This window comes from Schistocerca nitens, chromosome 2 (assembly GCF_023898315.1).
Source record: "Schistocerca nitens isolate TAMUIC-IGC-003100 chromosome 2, iqSchNite1.1, whole genome shotgun sequence".
Taxonomy (NCBI): Eukaryota; Metazoa; Arthropoda; class Insecta; order Orthoptera; family Acrididae; genus Schistocerca; species Schistocerca nitens.
The window spans coordinates 355,360,021-355,378,399 of record NC_064615.1 but is presented as its reverse complement, the minus strand read 5'-3'; the positions used below and the strand labels follow the sequence as shown (position 1 = coordinate 355,378,399).

The following is an 18,379-nucleotide window of genomic DNA, read 5'->3' as shown; positions in this document are numbered from 1 at the left end:
CAGATGACATATCTCTGTTGTTTTTTGGCAAAAATACCTGTGAACTTACATCTTCTGCAACAGATGGATTAATAACTATAATTATTTTCAATAACAGGAGCTAAAGGTCAATGTTAATAAATCACAATTGTTATCATTCAAGACCTTTAACTCTCATCATATCTCTATAAATAATATATATGGAATTGAGGCACCAGGCTCTAATAGCTGCAAATTCTTGGGCCTATACTTATATGAAAACTTGAGGTGGTCAAAGCATATTAACTTTGTGTGTGGAAAGATTAGTAGTGGATTATATCTACTCAGTCACCTCACAAAAATAGTTACAAACCCTACTATTCAAATTGTTTATTATGGAACAATATATCCTTTACTAAATTATGGTATTGAACTTTGGGGCTGTGCTGCTTCTACACACCTCAATAGATAAATGTTGTTGCAGAAGAAGGCAATTAGAATAATGCATGATCTGGGTCATAATGATTCTGTTAAAGAGATTTTTGTGCAACATAAGTACCTTACAATGTATTTCCTGTATTTATGTAAGGTAATTTTACTTTTTGTAAATCATCAAAAAGATTCAAGAAGATGCAATGACATACACGACCACAAAACTAGAAATAAAAATAGTTGCTTTAGGCAAAGAACAAAGTTAAAAATAACAGATCGCAGCCCATACATCAGTGGTCAAATTTGGCTTAACAAATTTCCAAAAGACTTATCTGCCTATGATGGAAATATCTTTAAAACGGAACTCAAATTATTCCTGGCAAAGAAATGTTTGTACTCTCTGTCTGAATTCTAAGTTGAAAACACACATGATCTTATAGTTTGTATTAGAAATTAGAAATATTTTAGTTGTATACCTCCTTCTGTGACAATACATTCCCTTTGTGTGCTTGTATTATAGTCGTGCTAATTTATATCAACAATTTGTTTTGTTTGTATTTTAAGAACATCTTCATACTTATGTAAACAACACTGATGTTTGCAATAGTCATCATTTTTGTTGATTCTATGCAAAAATAAATAAATAAGTGTAATCAGAATTTTGGAGCCCACCCAAGATCATCTTGCAGAAATTTGTTTAAGAACTAGGGATATTCACAGTCATTAAAAGTCTGACAGATAGCCAACCAGCATTAAACATCAAATTAAAAGAATTTCAGAAGGATAACTCCATATACTCAATAGGAGATCTTTTAGAAGTGAAGTAGAAAGGAATTTTTATGGTTATGCCACTGGGGGAAGGGGTGCAATCCATGGTTTTGGTAGCACTTAAAAAGCTAGATGTGGGGCTGGATTTTAGCCAAGGAATGGGATATTTTTCTGAACTGGAGCAGCGGCATAGGTGAAAGAGGAATGACGAGAGAATGGGCAAAATAAGGTGTTAGATGGTTGTGAGGGGGGCTGGATAAGAGAAAAGACACATGGTGAATACATATAGACATGCAAACACTCGCACACATATGCAAAAATACCTACAAGTACGTAAAAATACGTGCAAATACAAAAAATATGCACAGATATGTAAAAATATGCACTAATGATGTAAAACTGTGCACAAATACATGTAACTGTGTTAAACCACGTAAAAATATGCACAAATACGTTAAAAATGTACAGAAACGTGGGAGAAAAGGAGCTGATGGGGTATCAGAGTATTCATGTGACTGAAAAAGTTGAGATAGGGGGAAGGGGGATTGGTTAGGTCAATGATACAAGTACTTGGGACAAAGGTATGTGTGGAAAATAAAAAGCTAAAATACGTGAGGATGGGAGGGAAGTGGGATCAATCTGAATAGATACAATTATCAATTGGAAGAATTTGGGACATCAGAGCTGCATCAACAATCCTTGCTGTCATGTAGCCATGTGTTGTGTAAACATCAGAGGGTTGTAGGATGGAAGAAAAACATTAAGCAAAATCAGCCAATGGAAATTCCAGGATGGAATATCAACAGTATAAGGAAAGGTAGATTGCTACTTACTGTAAAGATGACATGATAAGTTGCAGACAGGCACAATGAAAAGACACTTATGCATTAACTTTGGGCTAACACCTTTATCAGAAAAGGAAACACACACACATTCATTCATACAAGCGAGCGAGCGTACATCATGCACACATGACCACCATCTCCAGCAGCAGCTCAGAATGGAATGCATCTGGCGCATAGAACAGAAGCAATAATGTGGAAGGGTCAGGGAAGAGGAGCAAGTAGAAGAGTAAAGGGGAGGGGAGACAGGAGCAATGTCCAGCAGTGTAATGTGCAGAGACTAGACTGCCAAAAGGCAGAGTGTCAGGAGGCTATGGGACAAGGAAGCGTGTGTGTGTGTGTGGGCAGTGGGGAGGTGGGGGGGGGGGGGAGAAGGAGAGGAGCGGGGAAGAGGAAAGATGGGGAGTGCACTGGCAGAGGGTGGCACACAAAGAGGGTGGGAGGCAAGAATAGGGAGTAGGTCACAGGACCTAGGAGGTGGAAAATATTGGTTTCGGAATGTTGGGACAGTAGTATATCATAGGTTGAGACTGGTAGAATTTTGGGAATGGAGAATGTGTTGTAAGGGTAACTGCCGTCTTTGCAGTTCAGAAGATCTGGTGGTGGAGGGAAGGATCCAGATGGCTCAGGTAGTGAAGCAACCATTGAAATCAAGGATGTTATCAAACTTCCTGACAGATTAAAACTGTGTGCTAGTTCGAGATTCGAACTCGGGACCTTTGACTTTCGCGGGCAAGTGTTGCCCGCGAAAGGCAAAAGTCCTGAGTTCGAATCTCGGTCCAGCACACAGTTTTAATCTGCCAGGAAATTTCATATCAGCGCACACTCCATTGCAGAGTTCTGCAAGGTTTGCAGGAGAACTTCTGTAAAGTTCGGAAGGTAGGCGATGAAGTACTGGCAGAAGTAAAGCTGTGAGGACAGGGTGTGAGTCATGCTTGGGTAGCTCAGATGGTAGAGCACTTGCCCATGAAAGGCAAAGGTCCCAAGTTCGAATCTCGGTCCGACTCACTGTTTTAATCAGCCAGAAAGTTTCAAGAATGTTATGTTCACGTGCATGTTAAACCACAGGGTAGTCTACTTAGGCCTTCACCATTGTTAGGTGATGGCCAATCATCCTAGTGGACAGCTGGTTGATAGTCATGCCAATATAAAAAGCCATGCAATGAACTGGTATATGACATAACTGCTTTCACAGGTATTGTGCCCTCTGATAGGGCAGGATAACTTGTGACAGGACTGGAATAGTAAATACGGTGTAGGTGGATTGGACAGATTTTACACCTGCATCTTCCACAGGGATGTGATCCCTTTGGCAACGGGGTGGGATTGAGAGTGGGATTAGATTGGACTAGGATGTTGTGGAGATTGGATGGGTGGTGGAATACCAGTTTAGGATGAGTGGGAAGGATCTTGGCTAGGAGGTACCTAATTTCAGGGCATGGTGATGAGAAATCTAAGCCCTGGCAGTCCCTTCCTCAGAACACCAACATTTCAGCAGAAGAAATAACAGCCATACACAACCTCAAAACAAATCCTGACCTAATTATCCTACTTGCAAACAAAGTGTCCATCACTGTTTTTATGAATCAGAATGATTACCTGGTGGAAGGCATCTGCCAATTATATGACTCCACCGTCTATTAACCCTGCCAGACTGATCCCATCCCAGAAGTCCAACATAGCTTCCAGTCCCTCCTTAGAGTCTTAGACCCTTCCCAGGACCTCACCCCTGAATCCATTTCCCTCCTGATCTCTATGACACTATGCACACCCATCTTCCACATGCTCCCCAAAATCCACAAACCCAACAGTCCTGGAGACCCCATTGCAGCTGGTTATTGTGCTGAAAAAATTTCAGTCCTCATTGACCAACACCTCCAACTGATTGCCTGTTATCTAGCCTGCTGTGTCAAAGGTACCAACCAGTTCCTTCACTGACTCTCTACCATACCAACCCCTTTACCTCCTGGATGCCTACCCACCACTGTTGATGCCCCCTCCACATACACCAACATCCCTCATGCCCATGGTCTAACCGCTACTGAACACTACCTTTCCCAGTATCCTTGTTTAGCGCCCGTAAACCTCAAACACACACACACACACCCAGTATCCTTCAGACTCCAAACACACTACCTCATTCCTCATACACCTTACTAACTTTATCCTAACTAACAACAACTTCTACTTTGAATGGGAGGTATAAAAAAACAAATCTGGAGCACAGTCATGGGCACCCAAGTGGCACTCTCCAACGCCAGCTTGCTTATGGCCATCTAGAGGATGTGTTCGTAAACTTCCAAAATGTTAAACCCCTAGTCTGGTTCAGGTTTATCCATGATGTCTTCATGATCTGGATTCAGGGCCAAGACACTCTCTCTTCATTACTTCACAAACTTAACACCTTGTCTTCAATCTGCTTCACATGGTTCTCCTTTACCCAGAGTGCCACCTTTCTGAGTGCAGACCTCCTTCTCTCTGATAGCTCCAGCCACATTTCTGTCCACATCAAACCCACCAACCACTAACAGTATCAGCATTTTGATAGTTGTCATCCCTTCCACACCAAAAAACCCCTCCCACACAGCCTGGCCACCTGGGGATGGTGTATCTGTAGTGACAAATACTCCCTTGCCCAGTATGCTGAACCTTCACAAACAGACAGTTTTCCACAGACCTAGTCCACAAACAGATCACCCATGCCATTTCTCCCCACATCTCCAATCCTATCACCACCCCCAAGAACCAGCTACAAAGTTTTGCCCCCTTCTTCACTAAATACCACCCCAGACTGGAACAACTGAACCACATCCTTTGCCAGGGCTTTGATTACCTATCACCATGCCCTGAAATGAGGACCACCCTACTCAAGATCCTTCCCATACCTCCTAAAGTGGTGTTCAGTTGGTCATCCTATCTCCTCAACATCCTAGTCTATCCTTATGTCACGCAAAATCCTAATCTCTTGCCACAGGGATCATATCCCTGCAGAAGACCAAGGTGCAAGAACTGTCCAAACCACCCATGCAGCACTTCCTATTACAGTCCTGTCATATTCTTACCCTTCACCATTAGAGACCAAGCCACCTGTGAAACCAGCCATGTAATATACGAACCCTACCACTATTTTTGCACAGCATTTTATTTGGCATGACTACCAACTAGGTGTCAGACAGGATTAATGGCCACTGCCTAACTGTGGATAAGAGCAAAGTCAGAGTTGCCCCAAGTTTCCCCAAGTAAACTTCCATGATATTTCCCTGATTTCCAGACAAGTTTTAGCATTTTTCCCTGATAAATTTTCAGATGTCAAGGGTAAGTTAAGACATAAGTTGACAAGGATTTCTGTATTACTAAATGTGTGAGCAAAAATCTTAAGTACTAACATGAACATCTTTTGTAATGAACTGGTTTTAGATAGAGAAAGCAAGCCAAATGGTATATATGTTTCATTAAGACCACTCTTGTTTTTTGTTTCAATAAAGCAAAACACATCTGGTGACAAAAATATGGATTTTGCTGGAGTGGCAAGACAGATTTAAAACACCTTCACTGCTTTCAGAAAAAACCTCAGAAAAAAGTAAGCCTCTTGAAAGAAAGGTATAAGATGGGGAAGAGTTGTGTAAATCAACACTATAGGTGACTGCCAATAAAATGTTGGTTCTACTATGTTTGTTATTGTTCGTTATTACCCACTGTGTTATGTCTATTGTTCTACAGGTATTGTGTGATGTTTCTTTCAAGAAATATACAAGTACATAGCATTCAAACTGCCAGTGACTGCCACAATTTTCTTCTTCTTGTCGTCCATATTTTCTAATATATAAACTACTTTCAAAGTGCCAAAATGTACTGGAATAAATAACATGTCTATAGAACGTCACACTGTACAATGTACTTGTAGTGAGGCATTTGAAATTCCTGATATCCATCACCCGTGGCCTCTGACCTGCCCAGGAGCACTACGGTCCCAGGTCCATGAATAAACCGTGAAAATCTGCCACATCAGTGAGACTAGATCTGACAAACAGGGCCCACACGTTAGTGGGAAACTACGGGCTTCAGATCGGCAGACCTGATCCGTCAGAGATACCCACAGAAATGGCCTGCAGTTTTGGCCCGTCATGGAAGACCACTCGTGTGGCCAGCTATTCATATGTCACAAATAAGATGTTGTTGGAATGAGACCGCAGTGATCATCCACACAACAGATAACTTGCACGAATAACCTGAGAATCAATACTAATGAGGACAGGTAGCAACTCACCCTAAAGATGATTGCTGAGCCACAGACAGGAACATAGAAAAGACACTCACACTCACTATTAAATTTTTGGCCACAGAAAATGAAAGTGCACACACATTCGCACAATCACTCAGACACAACTCATACACACATGACCATTGTCTCCAGCTGCTGCATCCACAAGATCTGAGAATAAGATCCAAACAACCACTCCTCATGCCTCCTGCCTCACATCAGTAGTTTGTAGGCTGGCAGCAAGTAGTGGTGGCAGCACTGACTGCAAGCTGAGTGGAGGGGTAGGAAAGGGAGAAGCGGTAAGAATGAGAGAGTAGGGAAGCAGCTGCACCCAGCAAGAGGCAAAGATGACATATCAGTAAACAAACAATTTCATGTTAAAGAGACAAAAATGAGATTTTTCCAGTGTTCTTATTTTTTTTTTTTTTTCAAGTTTCCCTGATATTTCCCTGATTTCCCCTATACATTTGAAATTCCCTGATTTCCAGAACTTGTGGCAACCCTGACAGTAGACTGTCCTGCGACACAACGTGCAGCTGAACATAACATGCTTTATTTCAATGGCAGCTTCACTACCAGAGCCAGCTGGATCTTCCTCTCAACCATCAGATTTTTTGAACTGTGCAAATGGGGGTTAACCTCTCTGAAATTATCCTGGCCTCAGCCTATGGTAATCTAATGTCATCCACATTCCACCCAATTGTTTCCACCCCCTCTGTCCTATCATCTCATCCCTTTCCTTGTCTCCCACCCTCTTTGTGTGCTGCCATCTGCATCTGCCAATGCACATGCCTTTCTTTCCCTTCCCAACTCCTCTCCTTTTTCACTCCCCCCCACACACACACCTTCCCTGCCCCACAGCCTCCCTCTCCTTCCCCATTCCCTCCAGATTGCTGCTTCCATTCTACATGACAGATACATTCCAATCTGAGCTGCAGGAGATGACAGTCATGAGTTCTTGAGGTGTGCTTGCTTGTGTGAATGAATGTGTGTATGTGTTTTCCTTCCTGATGATAGCTTTGTCCAAAAGCTAATGTGTGTCTTTTTATCATGCCTGTCTGCAACTTAACATGTCATCATTATAGTAGTTAGCAATCTATCTTTTCCTTATATTTTTGATATTCCAACCTGGTGTTTCCATTGTTTATCTAATGATCAGGTTCTTTCATTGTACTCATCCTGAGGTTACTGGGATATATCCCACATCTGAACAATAAGCATTTGGAAAAATTAAGTACAAGCATTTCATTTCATCCATTCCTTTTTAATGGGTTACATTACAAATAGTATCAAATAAAAAATGTAAATTTACAATCTAGCAACAAATGAAGAAACTTCAAACTCAATTAGACAAACAAAGAGACAATATGAGAACAGTTATGTCTGTAAAATTGAATAAAATTTTCAAAAGATTTACACTAGAACTATTTATAAAACTAAAACAAAGCCAAACAGGTACCAGCACCAAACATCTGCATCAAGATAGGAGGTGGACAAACAAGACAATTGCAGTGTATATTAGTAGAAACTGTTAAATTGTGCTGAGCCCGTGTAATGATTTCCACCACAAATTCCTCTAAAACCCAATCCAAACTGACAAGCACCAAGTGAATAGGAAATTGATGGACAAATTAAAAGGCTAAAAAAATTATGAGGCATCTGTTTAAGATGGAATTATTGCAGAACTCCCAAGTCTGCTTGCCCTAAAACCTTAAAATAAGTTACATTTATTATCCTTCATCTGTGAAACCTTTCCAAATGCTGCTTACATTTGGATGAATGACTCCTCTTGTGTGTTGATCTATTCAAACTCTCAATACCTGATACATAGATACTGCGTAATAACTTACAATTCTACCCCTTATATATTGTTGTTATTATTGTAATTATTATTAAAAATCCTCAACTGTGCCATCAGGAGCAATGGCAGAACATAGTACAGCATGGAGAAGGAACTAATTTCTTATGAGAATACCAACACAAGTAGCAGAGATGGGACGTATTCTTCTGTTTCTCTCTCTCTTTGTATAAATGTTCTGATTATCTTTTGTCAAAACATGACAGCTTATGATAAAATCAGCAGGTAGGTATATCAATGTGCTATAGTGTTATAATATAGATGTATTTTTTTCCCTGTTTTTATAGTGTATAAATGGAAATGAGTGTATGGCATCATTGGCCGGGAGGCCCCTGTTTTGGGAAGCTGAGCTGCCAGTGCAAGTCTTATTTCATTTGACACCACATTGGGCGACTTGCATGCCAATGAAGAGGATGAAGTGATGACGAGAACAACACAACACCCAATCCCTGAGCGGAGAAAATTTCCGCCCTGGCCTGGAATCGAACTCGGACCCGTTTGCATTGGGGGCAAGCACATTACCACCCAGATAAGCATGTGGAACTGTATAGTGTATAACTGAGGGGAAAATGCTCATCCTTCATTGCTTGGACAAATGCAGATAACCACCTGGAAACTATATAGGGGTTGTACAACAGAACTGAACTGGCACAATATGGGGTCAAGATGAGGCAGCACCCATTTCCACAAACTAACAGTACAGTCTTGATTCATCACTCCACAGTCACCCCCTTGGCTTAACAACTTAATTATTGGAATGGAACACAACACACAGTGTGACATTTCACTCCCTTGGCTTAACAACTTAATTATTGGAATGGGACACAACACACAGTGTGACATTTAACTATTTATTTGCCTAAACAGTGATTTTTTTTCTTTTGCTGCATTATTGAAACTAACAAGGATACACTGTGGCAGGTAGTTTTAGTGTGCATGCAGAACATTTAGCAAACTGAAACATAAGATGGGAGATGGAACTGATGTTGTTAATAATAACAATAATAATAATAATAATAATACAGAATGGGATGAGTGCAACAACATCCAGGCCAAACATATTTTCCCCACAGTAAATTTCAGTTCTGAAATCAATTCACTGACATAAAAAGTTTAAAATATGGAAGTAGTTTCCATCACAGTAAATTTTTTAAGAAGTTTATGAATTGGTAGGCTACAAGTCTCTCTTCAGAATCTGGACCTCAAAATTACTCCAATTATTAGTGAAACACTAAATAGTACAAAATCTAAAGTAAAGTTTGGGGAACATTTTGAAATTTAGACAGGAGTGAGACAAGGTGATCAATTTTCTTCATTAATTTTAAACTCTGGTCTACAAAATGTAATCTTAATGCGGCAAAAAATAAAATCGATGGTTAAATTGATGAACAAATCAAAAAAAGAAGAACCAGCATTAGAATAGATTGATAAGCTTTTGTGCATGGCATAGTGATTCTGTTTCAGGACATTCCGACAGAAATTCTTTTAAAAAAACAGTGGTAAGGGAAACCTCCAAATGTCATTTATAAAACAAAATACATGTCTATCAACAATCAGACAACCAAAATTCTCAAATCTAAACACAGGAAAATTGAGAGAGTTTCTGAGTTCAAATATTTAGGTGAAACCATTCAGAACACTGGACTGAGAAAGACTGGTTACAAAATTTGTTGTTACAGAATGAAACACCTTTCAGGTTTATGAAAGATATCCATAACAAAAATTAATCTCAAAATTAAGAAAACTGAGACACTAACTCACAGTCATCAAACTAGGGTGTCTTTATGAGGCTGAATCACCCGTTAAGCAGAAATAAGGGCACTGAAGCAACCCAAAAGAGAGAATGAAATGTACTCAAGAATACTTAAGGTTCCAAGTACACTGAAGAATGAACACACAGACAAGAGCAAATAACCAAATTGAAAAGTATATTAATAGTTACCTGGATGTAAAAATACACAGGCAAAAATTTTATGGGTATACTAAAATAATGAAACCAACCAGCTTAACTAGCTAGGTCGTAGACTTCTACAATAGTTGCAATAAAGGTAAAACTGAGACAGTAAAATGAATCAGTGCAACAAAGGAAGGCCTGAAAGAAGCAAGAATAAAACAACATGATATACCTGCCTGAACAAAATTAGGCAGAAAGTTCACACCTGGGTAGTTGGCCGGACAAAAACAATCCATGAAGATCGGAACAACTAATGACAGGAAATGAGCCCATTCTGAGGAAATGAGGCACAAACAAAAGCTAAAGCAAAACTCTGAAGTGCCATTTGTTGTACACTGTGTGGTCTAGTAGAATTCAAACCTGAATAATAAGAATATATGATGAACTGAAAACCACCTCCTTTTCAAGGTCATTTAAAAGTGATTATGTCTGAGGCTGTAAAGTTATTATGAGCAAATTGAGATTATTACTATTCTATATGCAGTTCTTATCAAGAACTTGTTAATAATTAAAACTTTTATCCATTATGGATGAGGATCACTATGACTATGATGAATAAAGCTTCTTGAAATTAATGCAACCAATCACCTTTTGTTACTGCCCCCTTACTGATTTTGAACTGCCTAGCAATTCATTATCAGATGGTACATATTATACATATGTATCATCTGATGATGAATTGCTACGTGGTTTGAAACTGGTAATGCAATAACAAAAATTGAAGAACAAAACAAAAGGTGTCTGACTGCAGTAATTTCAAGAAACCTTGTTAATAATTTCCAATGGATATATCATTCATCTGTTAATAAGCAACCATCTTTTATTTTCTCATTTGTGACAAGCATCCACAATGAACAGAAGGAACTTACACAGGATCCACATTAGCTGTTGCTTCATCAAGAACAAGTATTTTGTTTTTGCGAATAACAGCTCTTGCTAAGCAAATCAGCTGCCTTTGGCCAACACTGAAATTAGATCCACCCTCTGACACTTGAAAATTAAGCCCTGCTGGTGTTTCATTTACTACATCTTTCAGTTCAACCTGCAAATACAGAGAAAACTGAGTATTAATATTAACCTTATATGAGAAAAAAAGAAGCATTATTTACAATGCCAAAACAGCAATAAATAGAGCAGACTAATAGAACTTATATGCTGGAGCAAGAGAGATACCGAATTTTTAGCATCCTACATAGATCTTCTATTTTAAGAAAGGCAGAGAGGCAATAGGAAGAAATTTAAACAGGGTAGGAAAATGAAAAGTTGCTCCGAAAGACAGACACAAGTTATAAAAGTAATATTGCGCTGGATGACAGGATTTAGATTTAAGAATGTTGATAATAAACTTTCCATTTATTTATTTATTAACATCTTTTATCATGGAGCAACCACAATAATTGATTTTGCAAACATGAGAAATAATAGTATGACAATAATTATACTTACAAAATCATACTGCAATTGTTTCATTTTATACATATTTTATACATTTTTTTACTTTATAGTTGATATGCTACTAGTTTATGTGATAATCTATGGCTTAAAATTGGTCGAATGGATGTAAAAAAAAACTATTAAGAAAGATTTTAATTTTCTGTTAAAACCATTCCTCATATATGTTCTCAGAGAGTTTGGTAGTTTTTTAAACCAAATCAAACCATTGATTTATGAGCATCTGTCTGTCATTTTTAATGTTTCTCTTTTCAGGAAATAGTTAAATTTTGTCCTGCTGTTGTGATAATGTAACCTACATCACTGCCCTTGATAACTTGCATTAGTTGACTCTACATGTACATCTACATCTACGTGGATACTCTGCAAATCACATTTAAGTGCCTGGCAGACGGTTCATTGAACCACCTTCACAGTTCTCTATTATTCAAATCTCGTATAGCGCGAGGAAAGAATGAACACCTATATCTTTCTGTACGAGCTCTGATTTCCCTTATTTTATTGTGGTGATCGTTCTTCCCTATGTTGGTCGGTGTCAACAAAATATTTTCGAATTCAGAGGAAAAAGTTGGTGATTGGAATTTCGTGAGAAGATTCTATGGCAACGAAAAACGCCTTTCTTTTAATGATGTCCAGCTTAAATCCTGTATTATTTCTGTGACACTCTCTCACATATTTTGCGATAATACAAAACGTGCTGCCTTTCTTTGAACTTTTTTTGTGTACTTGTCAGTCCTACCTGGTAAGGATCCCACAGCGTGCAGCAGTATTCTAAAAGAGGATGGACAAGCGTAGTGTAGGCAATCTCCTTAGTAGGTAACCATAACTAATTTAAATATGCATAAAGAATATATTATTAGGTATCTGTGCTTCACAAACACTTCCACACATGAACCTGTATGACTACCCCTTATATAGATCATATTGTTCTTTTCTGTAATGGCAGTAATATTTTTAAGTGGACATCCGCTACACAGCCCCCAAAGTTCAATACATGGTGATATGTAGTACTTGTACTTACAAAAACTAAATTAAAATACTAAAATTAGCAGAAAAGTCATTATTTAGAGGAGGGGGGGGGGGGGGGGGAAAGTTGCCATTGCTTCTAGCTGCTGTCTGCCTGCTACTGCTAGCTTAAGGTTTACATGACCAAATAGATAATTATAAAGAAACAGTTGTTATCTAAATGCTGTAGGAGTAAAAGCTTGTTTCAATCAAACATTCACACATTTCATACAGGTAACATGGGTCTTTTATTATGGAATGTTGAAATCAAATAATTTGCAGAAGTTGTGAGTAGTAACAAATTATTTTAATTTTTTATTTATTTTCTAGAGATTATTAATTTTTCTTTCCACAAAGTGGGGCATATTGAAGATCTTAAAGTCAGCATATAGAACTGCCCTTCCAGCTCTACACAAGGAAACACAGAGTACATGAAAATTATTTTTAAATAGGGCAGAAGAAAGACAACTCACCTGCAGTTGATTGTTTCATGATGCACAGAACACCACACTACTGCTCTTTTTCCAGTTCAGGTACACACTCAAACACCCAAACACACATGTGTGTGTGTAAAGGGAGGGGGGGGGGGGGGGTGCTCTGCGTGTTTGAGAATGTTTATGACTATGAATGGAAATAAAAACCTTCTAAAAGTAAATGTGTAGTGATGTGAAAGTAAGAATTCAAAAAGTGAATACAGAGGTTTCTGATGAACAAATATGGGGCACTTTTAAGTACGAACCATTCTGAAACAAAAATAAAACAAGTAGACTCTTCTCAGGAATTTTATTTCCAGATGAACTGTACATTAATCTAATTTTTAACATGATTTCCACCAGTGTTTGATGTGTTTACATTTGTTTGTGAGTATCTGAAATGCCTCCTCTGATTGAGAATCCCACCAATTATGAAATACGTGCTGTGTTTGTTTTCTTGGAGCTAAAGGTGTGAAAGTGGTTGAAATTATCATCAGGTCAGTGAAGTCTATGGAGAAAACTAAAACATGCCTTAATGTAAACCCATACATGCGAACTGGTTCTCCAGCTCATTTGTTTTACTTATTACAAGAACAACTCCATTGTGAAATCTTCTCTACACCCCAGCCATTCCCACCATATCAGTGAAACACAGCACCAGAAGTGTGGCACCCTGTGAGACAACATGTGATACCAGCTGATGTTACAAGTTTTGTTTCTTATTATATACTGGTGTGATGCCCCCAAGTTATTAGTCAGTACAGCTGGTCACAAATTTGGCTACACCTTCAACATACAACATTCTCATATGGAACATGTTGAGGACGGTAGCAGCAAGAAGATGTATACTTATTCATTGCTCAGACCATTTTAATCTCCATTTCCAACTCAGTGCCAACTTCAGTAATGGGAAGTGGCTCTCCCATTAGCCACATAACCTGGGATCTGAGTGACTTGCTCTTTCTTCCCAACCCCGTCTCTCTTTCCTCTCTGAAAAAGAAACTGAACAGCTTCAAAACCAAGGTGATAACTTTTTCTGCTTGAAGGTGTGTCAGTCACTTGGCATTTTGTCTCATGAATTTAAGTACTGGCCAGCCATCTGAACCACTGTGAACACCTACCAGTCCACTCTTTTTAAAATTATCTGAAGATCTGGATTCAGATTTTGAAAATTTCTGTTAGCTATGGGCCAGGTAATGGTGTTCATAGTTAATCTGCATGACAAGAATTAATGTACCATAAATAGAACTCAGTAGTTACAGAAACTGGTACATATTTTGTCCAAGAAATACCATTGTGATTAAGTAAATATTTAGCTACTGATAACAAATAAACAGCAGCTGCATAGTATAACTGAGATGGCACCAAAAGCAGATACCTTTCTAATTTACTCAATTAAATTTACATGACTTAATCATGACTAGCATTTAGCAGTATAGTGACAGTTTGTTGTTAATATAGTATTATAGCAGTTCAGTAAGATGGACAGTGACATGCCTCATGTTGGTTGGGGGTGCAGTGACCTCTATGGAGAGGTGGAAGAGCCATTCTTCAGTTGTTAGGAATGCAGGGTCTCTTCCAACCTGAACACTATGGGTTCGATGGGTTGGCAAAATCTATGGGAATCTGGCATGAGGAGAAGCTGGCTACAGCAAGACAGATGGCATGCATGTAAATGCTTTATTTCTCCAAGCTACAGCAGTTGCAGGCATGCACTCTTATCCAGTGGCACAGCCTGGCATCTGCACACAGCATCCATATTCCACAGGTGCACTTAAGCATCAATCTCATGGCCCACAGTGAAGCGACACTGCAATGTGATGCATTGTCTAGAAGGCAGTGTGATGGCTTGTTAGTGCTGATGCATCATGTGCTGAGATGGCAGCTGGCAGTCAAGGTTTCCACAGTGGCATCAGGCACAGGCTGATCAAAGTTCATAAAGCAAAGCAGCAGTTCAGAAGCAGGGCAGCACAGCACCCCAAACTCAGGATATTGACATATGAGCGAAAGACTGATATGACGATGGCTGTCTGGCAGATGCTGGAGCAGTCCTGCAGCATGGTGGTCATTGCTTACTGTTGTTGACTTGAACCTCTGCCTGGTGGCTCAAATGCTGCATATAAATAATATCCCAGTGACTGTCTGTGTGCCTGGTGGCAAAGGACTGCAGTTCTGGTTGACGCATTGCTGTGTCAGTGGTTTGTTATGAGGGACTTCTACATGTTGACAAAACATGTGATGTATTCTGCATTTCAGCTGCATCATCAGCTGTGTGCCTTCGGGATGGTAACTGGAACACTGTGTCCCAAATTTTCTTAACATCATGACAAACAAACTAAATGATTAAAATAGTGAACTTTCAATCCACCAGTGAAAAAGTAATATAAGGTGTACCTCAGGGCACAATACTTGGTCCCTTTCTTGTCTATGTATACATTAATGACATTGCACAACCTATTAACCCCCACATAATAGGCTATGCAGTTGACACCTCAGTCTTATTCTATGGTGGAGAATGTAAGGCAATAGAATCTTGCACTACTAGTGGTGTAACAGAAGTAACAGAATAGTTTAGCAATCAAATCATCAAGGTGAATGTTGCCAAATCTCAATTACTGGTATTTAAAGTGGTTAGTTCTGACCAAAACAATGTAAAGAATGTACATAACATCTCAGCAACAGAAACAGGGAGCTACAAAGTTTGGGGTGTGTACGTTGATGAAGATTTGCAGTATGGGAAAAGTCAGTATTGCCTTATATCTCCTTAGCCAGCTCACAAAGACAGTTCCTAGCAACACAATGAAAATAGTATACTATAGAATAATTACCCCTTTCTTGATTATGTACAGATTAGTTCCGAACAGCTGACACTCTTTTGTAATGTATTCCATGTCTCAAAAGATTCTCTTTCGTGATGGGATCCTGTTCTGGTCCCACCAAGGAATTTTTCACTATAGATTTGTGTTGTGTATCACAAATAACTGTTAACATACTTAAGGGATGTAACTTCTCATACAATTCAATTTTCGTGTGTGTGTGTGTGTGTGTGTGTGTGTGTGGTTGGGGAAGGAGGGGTGTAATTTCTCCCTCCCTTATTCACCTCCTTATCTTCCAGTTGGTCATCACTTATTTATTTGATTTTATTTATTTATTCTATGTTCGATGGGCCCATATGGCTACAAGTTCACCATGGATGTTGGATGTACGAGGGCCGTTCGGAAAGTAACTTCCGGTTGATTTAAAAAAATACACCAAGTTAAATAAAAATATTTTAATATATACATCTTACAACTACATCTTTGCACTATTTTTCTACATAGTCTCCATAGCGACTGAGGCACTTATCGTATCTCTTCACAAGCTTTGAAATTCCTTCTGCATAAAAATCACCTGCTTGTGCCTGGAGCCAGCCTGTGACCGCATCTTTGAGCTCTTCGTCATCATCAAACCGCTGTGACCCGAGCCATTTCTTCAAATGCATGAAGAGGTGATAATCACTTGGCACCAGGTCTGGGCTGTAAGGTGGATGGTTGATAACGTCCCACTTGAAGGACTCAAGAAGGGCCTTTGTTCTGCGAGCAGAGTGAGGACGGCCGTTATCGTGCAAAAAAACGATACCGGAAGTCAGCATACCACGGCATTTGTTCTGTATAGCCCGTCGTAACTTTTTTATTGTTTCACAGTACACGTCTTGATTAATGGTCGTACCACGTTCCATGAATTCAACCAACAACACCCCTTTGGCATCCCAAAACACCGTTGCCATCAGTTTTCTGGCAGAAAAATCTTGCGAGGCTTTTCTTGGTTTGGTAGGCGAATTTGAATGTGCCCACATCTTTGATTGTTCTTTTGTCTCAGGGTTCACATACTTAATCCAGGTTTCGTCACCCGTCACGATTCCGTTTAACAATGGTTCTCCTTCGTCCTCATAATGTGACAGAAAGTCTAATGCAGAGGCCATTCTTTGAGTTTTGTGGTGGTCGGTAAGAATTTTGGGCACCCATCATGCACAGAACTTACGGTAACCCAATCTTGCTGTCACTATCTCGTACAAGAGAGTCTTAGAAATCTGTGGAAAACCAGTAGACAACTCCGACATTGAGAAACGTCGATTTTCACGAACTTTTGCATCAACTGTCTGAACGAGTTCGTCAGTCACCAATGATGGTCTACCACTCCTCTCTTCATCATGAACGTTTTATCGTCCACTTTTAAATAAACGTACCCATTCACGGACAACTCCTTCACTCATAACTCTTGGTCCGTACACGGCACAAAGCTCACGATGAATAGCTGCTGCAGAATATCCTTTGGCTGTAAAAAACCTTATGACAGCACGCACTTCACATTTGGCGGGGTTTTCTATTGCAGCACACATTTCAAACTGCCACAAAAACTAAACTAGCGCAGGTACGACGTTCACTCGACCACGGCTTGATGCCGACTGACCTGTTGAGTGCGTGAACGCACAGATGGCGTCGCTACTCCCCCCACAACCCGCACTGTGACCAATCGGAGGTTACTTTCTGAACCGCCCTCGTATCAAAATTATGTTTACATACAAGATGAACTGGAACTCCACCGACAAACATTTGAAGGTATTTTAAGAATACCTTCTGAACATTTTAGTGTAAGGGACCCATGGTCTCTGGGGGCTCATTACAGGGTTATTGAATTTCATTTGGTTTCTTGTCCCAGTTAGCTTTGTGTCTGTACTGCACTGAAAATAGCGCACAACAGTGCAAATGTGTGTCTATTTGAGATGTGTGTCTGTGTATCTATTGGGGATGGCAGTTATCTCTGTTTTTTTCCCATGCCAGTTTTACCTGACTGTTAAAACCGCTCAAAATAACCAGTTTCTGTACTAACCAAGGCCTGGTTTTTTATTCCTATTTTTTTTCAGTAATAAAGCTAGACAGTGAATGAAGACTGAAAAACTTTGACTCACACAAACAAAGGTAACTGTGGTAACAAACTGAATAAATCATTATTACATTATTACTCTGTAATGAGCTGCCAGGTTCCTTACACCAAAATACTGGTGGGAATATTGATCTTGATGCAGTATCCGGATACTCTCCACTATGAGAAGAGAAAGATTTTTGTACTATGCAGAGAGAGAGTAGTGTGATCTGTATCTTGGTCTGAGCCAGTTGCATGTATTTATGTTGGGTAGTAAAGTATACGTAGATACATCCACTGCATTTGTTATTTATGGTAGTCATAAATACTGGCCCGTACTATGATCTACTCGCATTGGTGAGCTCACATCAGTCATGAAACATGCAATTCTTCACATTTTTGCCATTTTTCATCACAACAGTGTGGCTGTCACACAATGCTCCAACCAGTGTGCTGCTTCTGCAGTGATGAAAG

The 18,379-nt window shown here is 39.4% G+C and overlaps 1 protein-coding gene across 3 annotated transcripts in view; it reads right to left on the bottom strand.

Moving 5' to 3' along the window:
• Positions 1–18,379, bottom strand: part of LOC126236178 (probable multidrug resistance-associated protein lethal(2)03659) — a 417,284-nt gene that overhangs the window by 54,074 nt on the left and 344,831 nt on the right. For all 3 annotated transcript variants that reach the window (XM_049945275.1, XM_049945276.1, XM_049945277.1), the window contains one exon: positions 10,943–11,115. In XM_049945275.1, the coding sequence (XP_049801232.1) occupies positions 10,943–11,115 (173 nt within the window). The remainder of the gene's footprint in view (positions 1–10,942; positions 11,116–18,379) is intronic.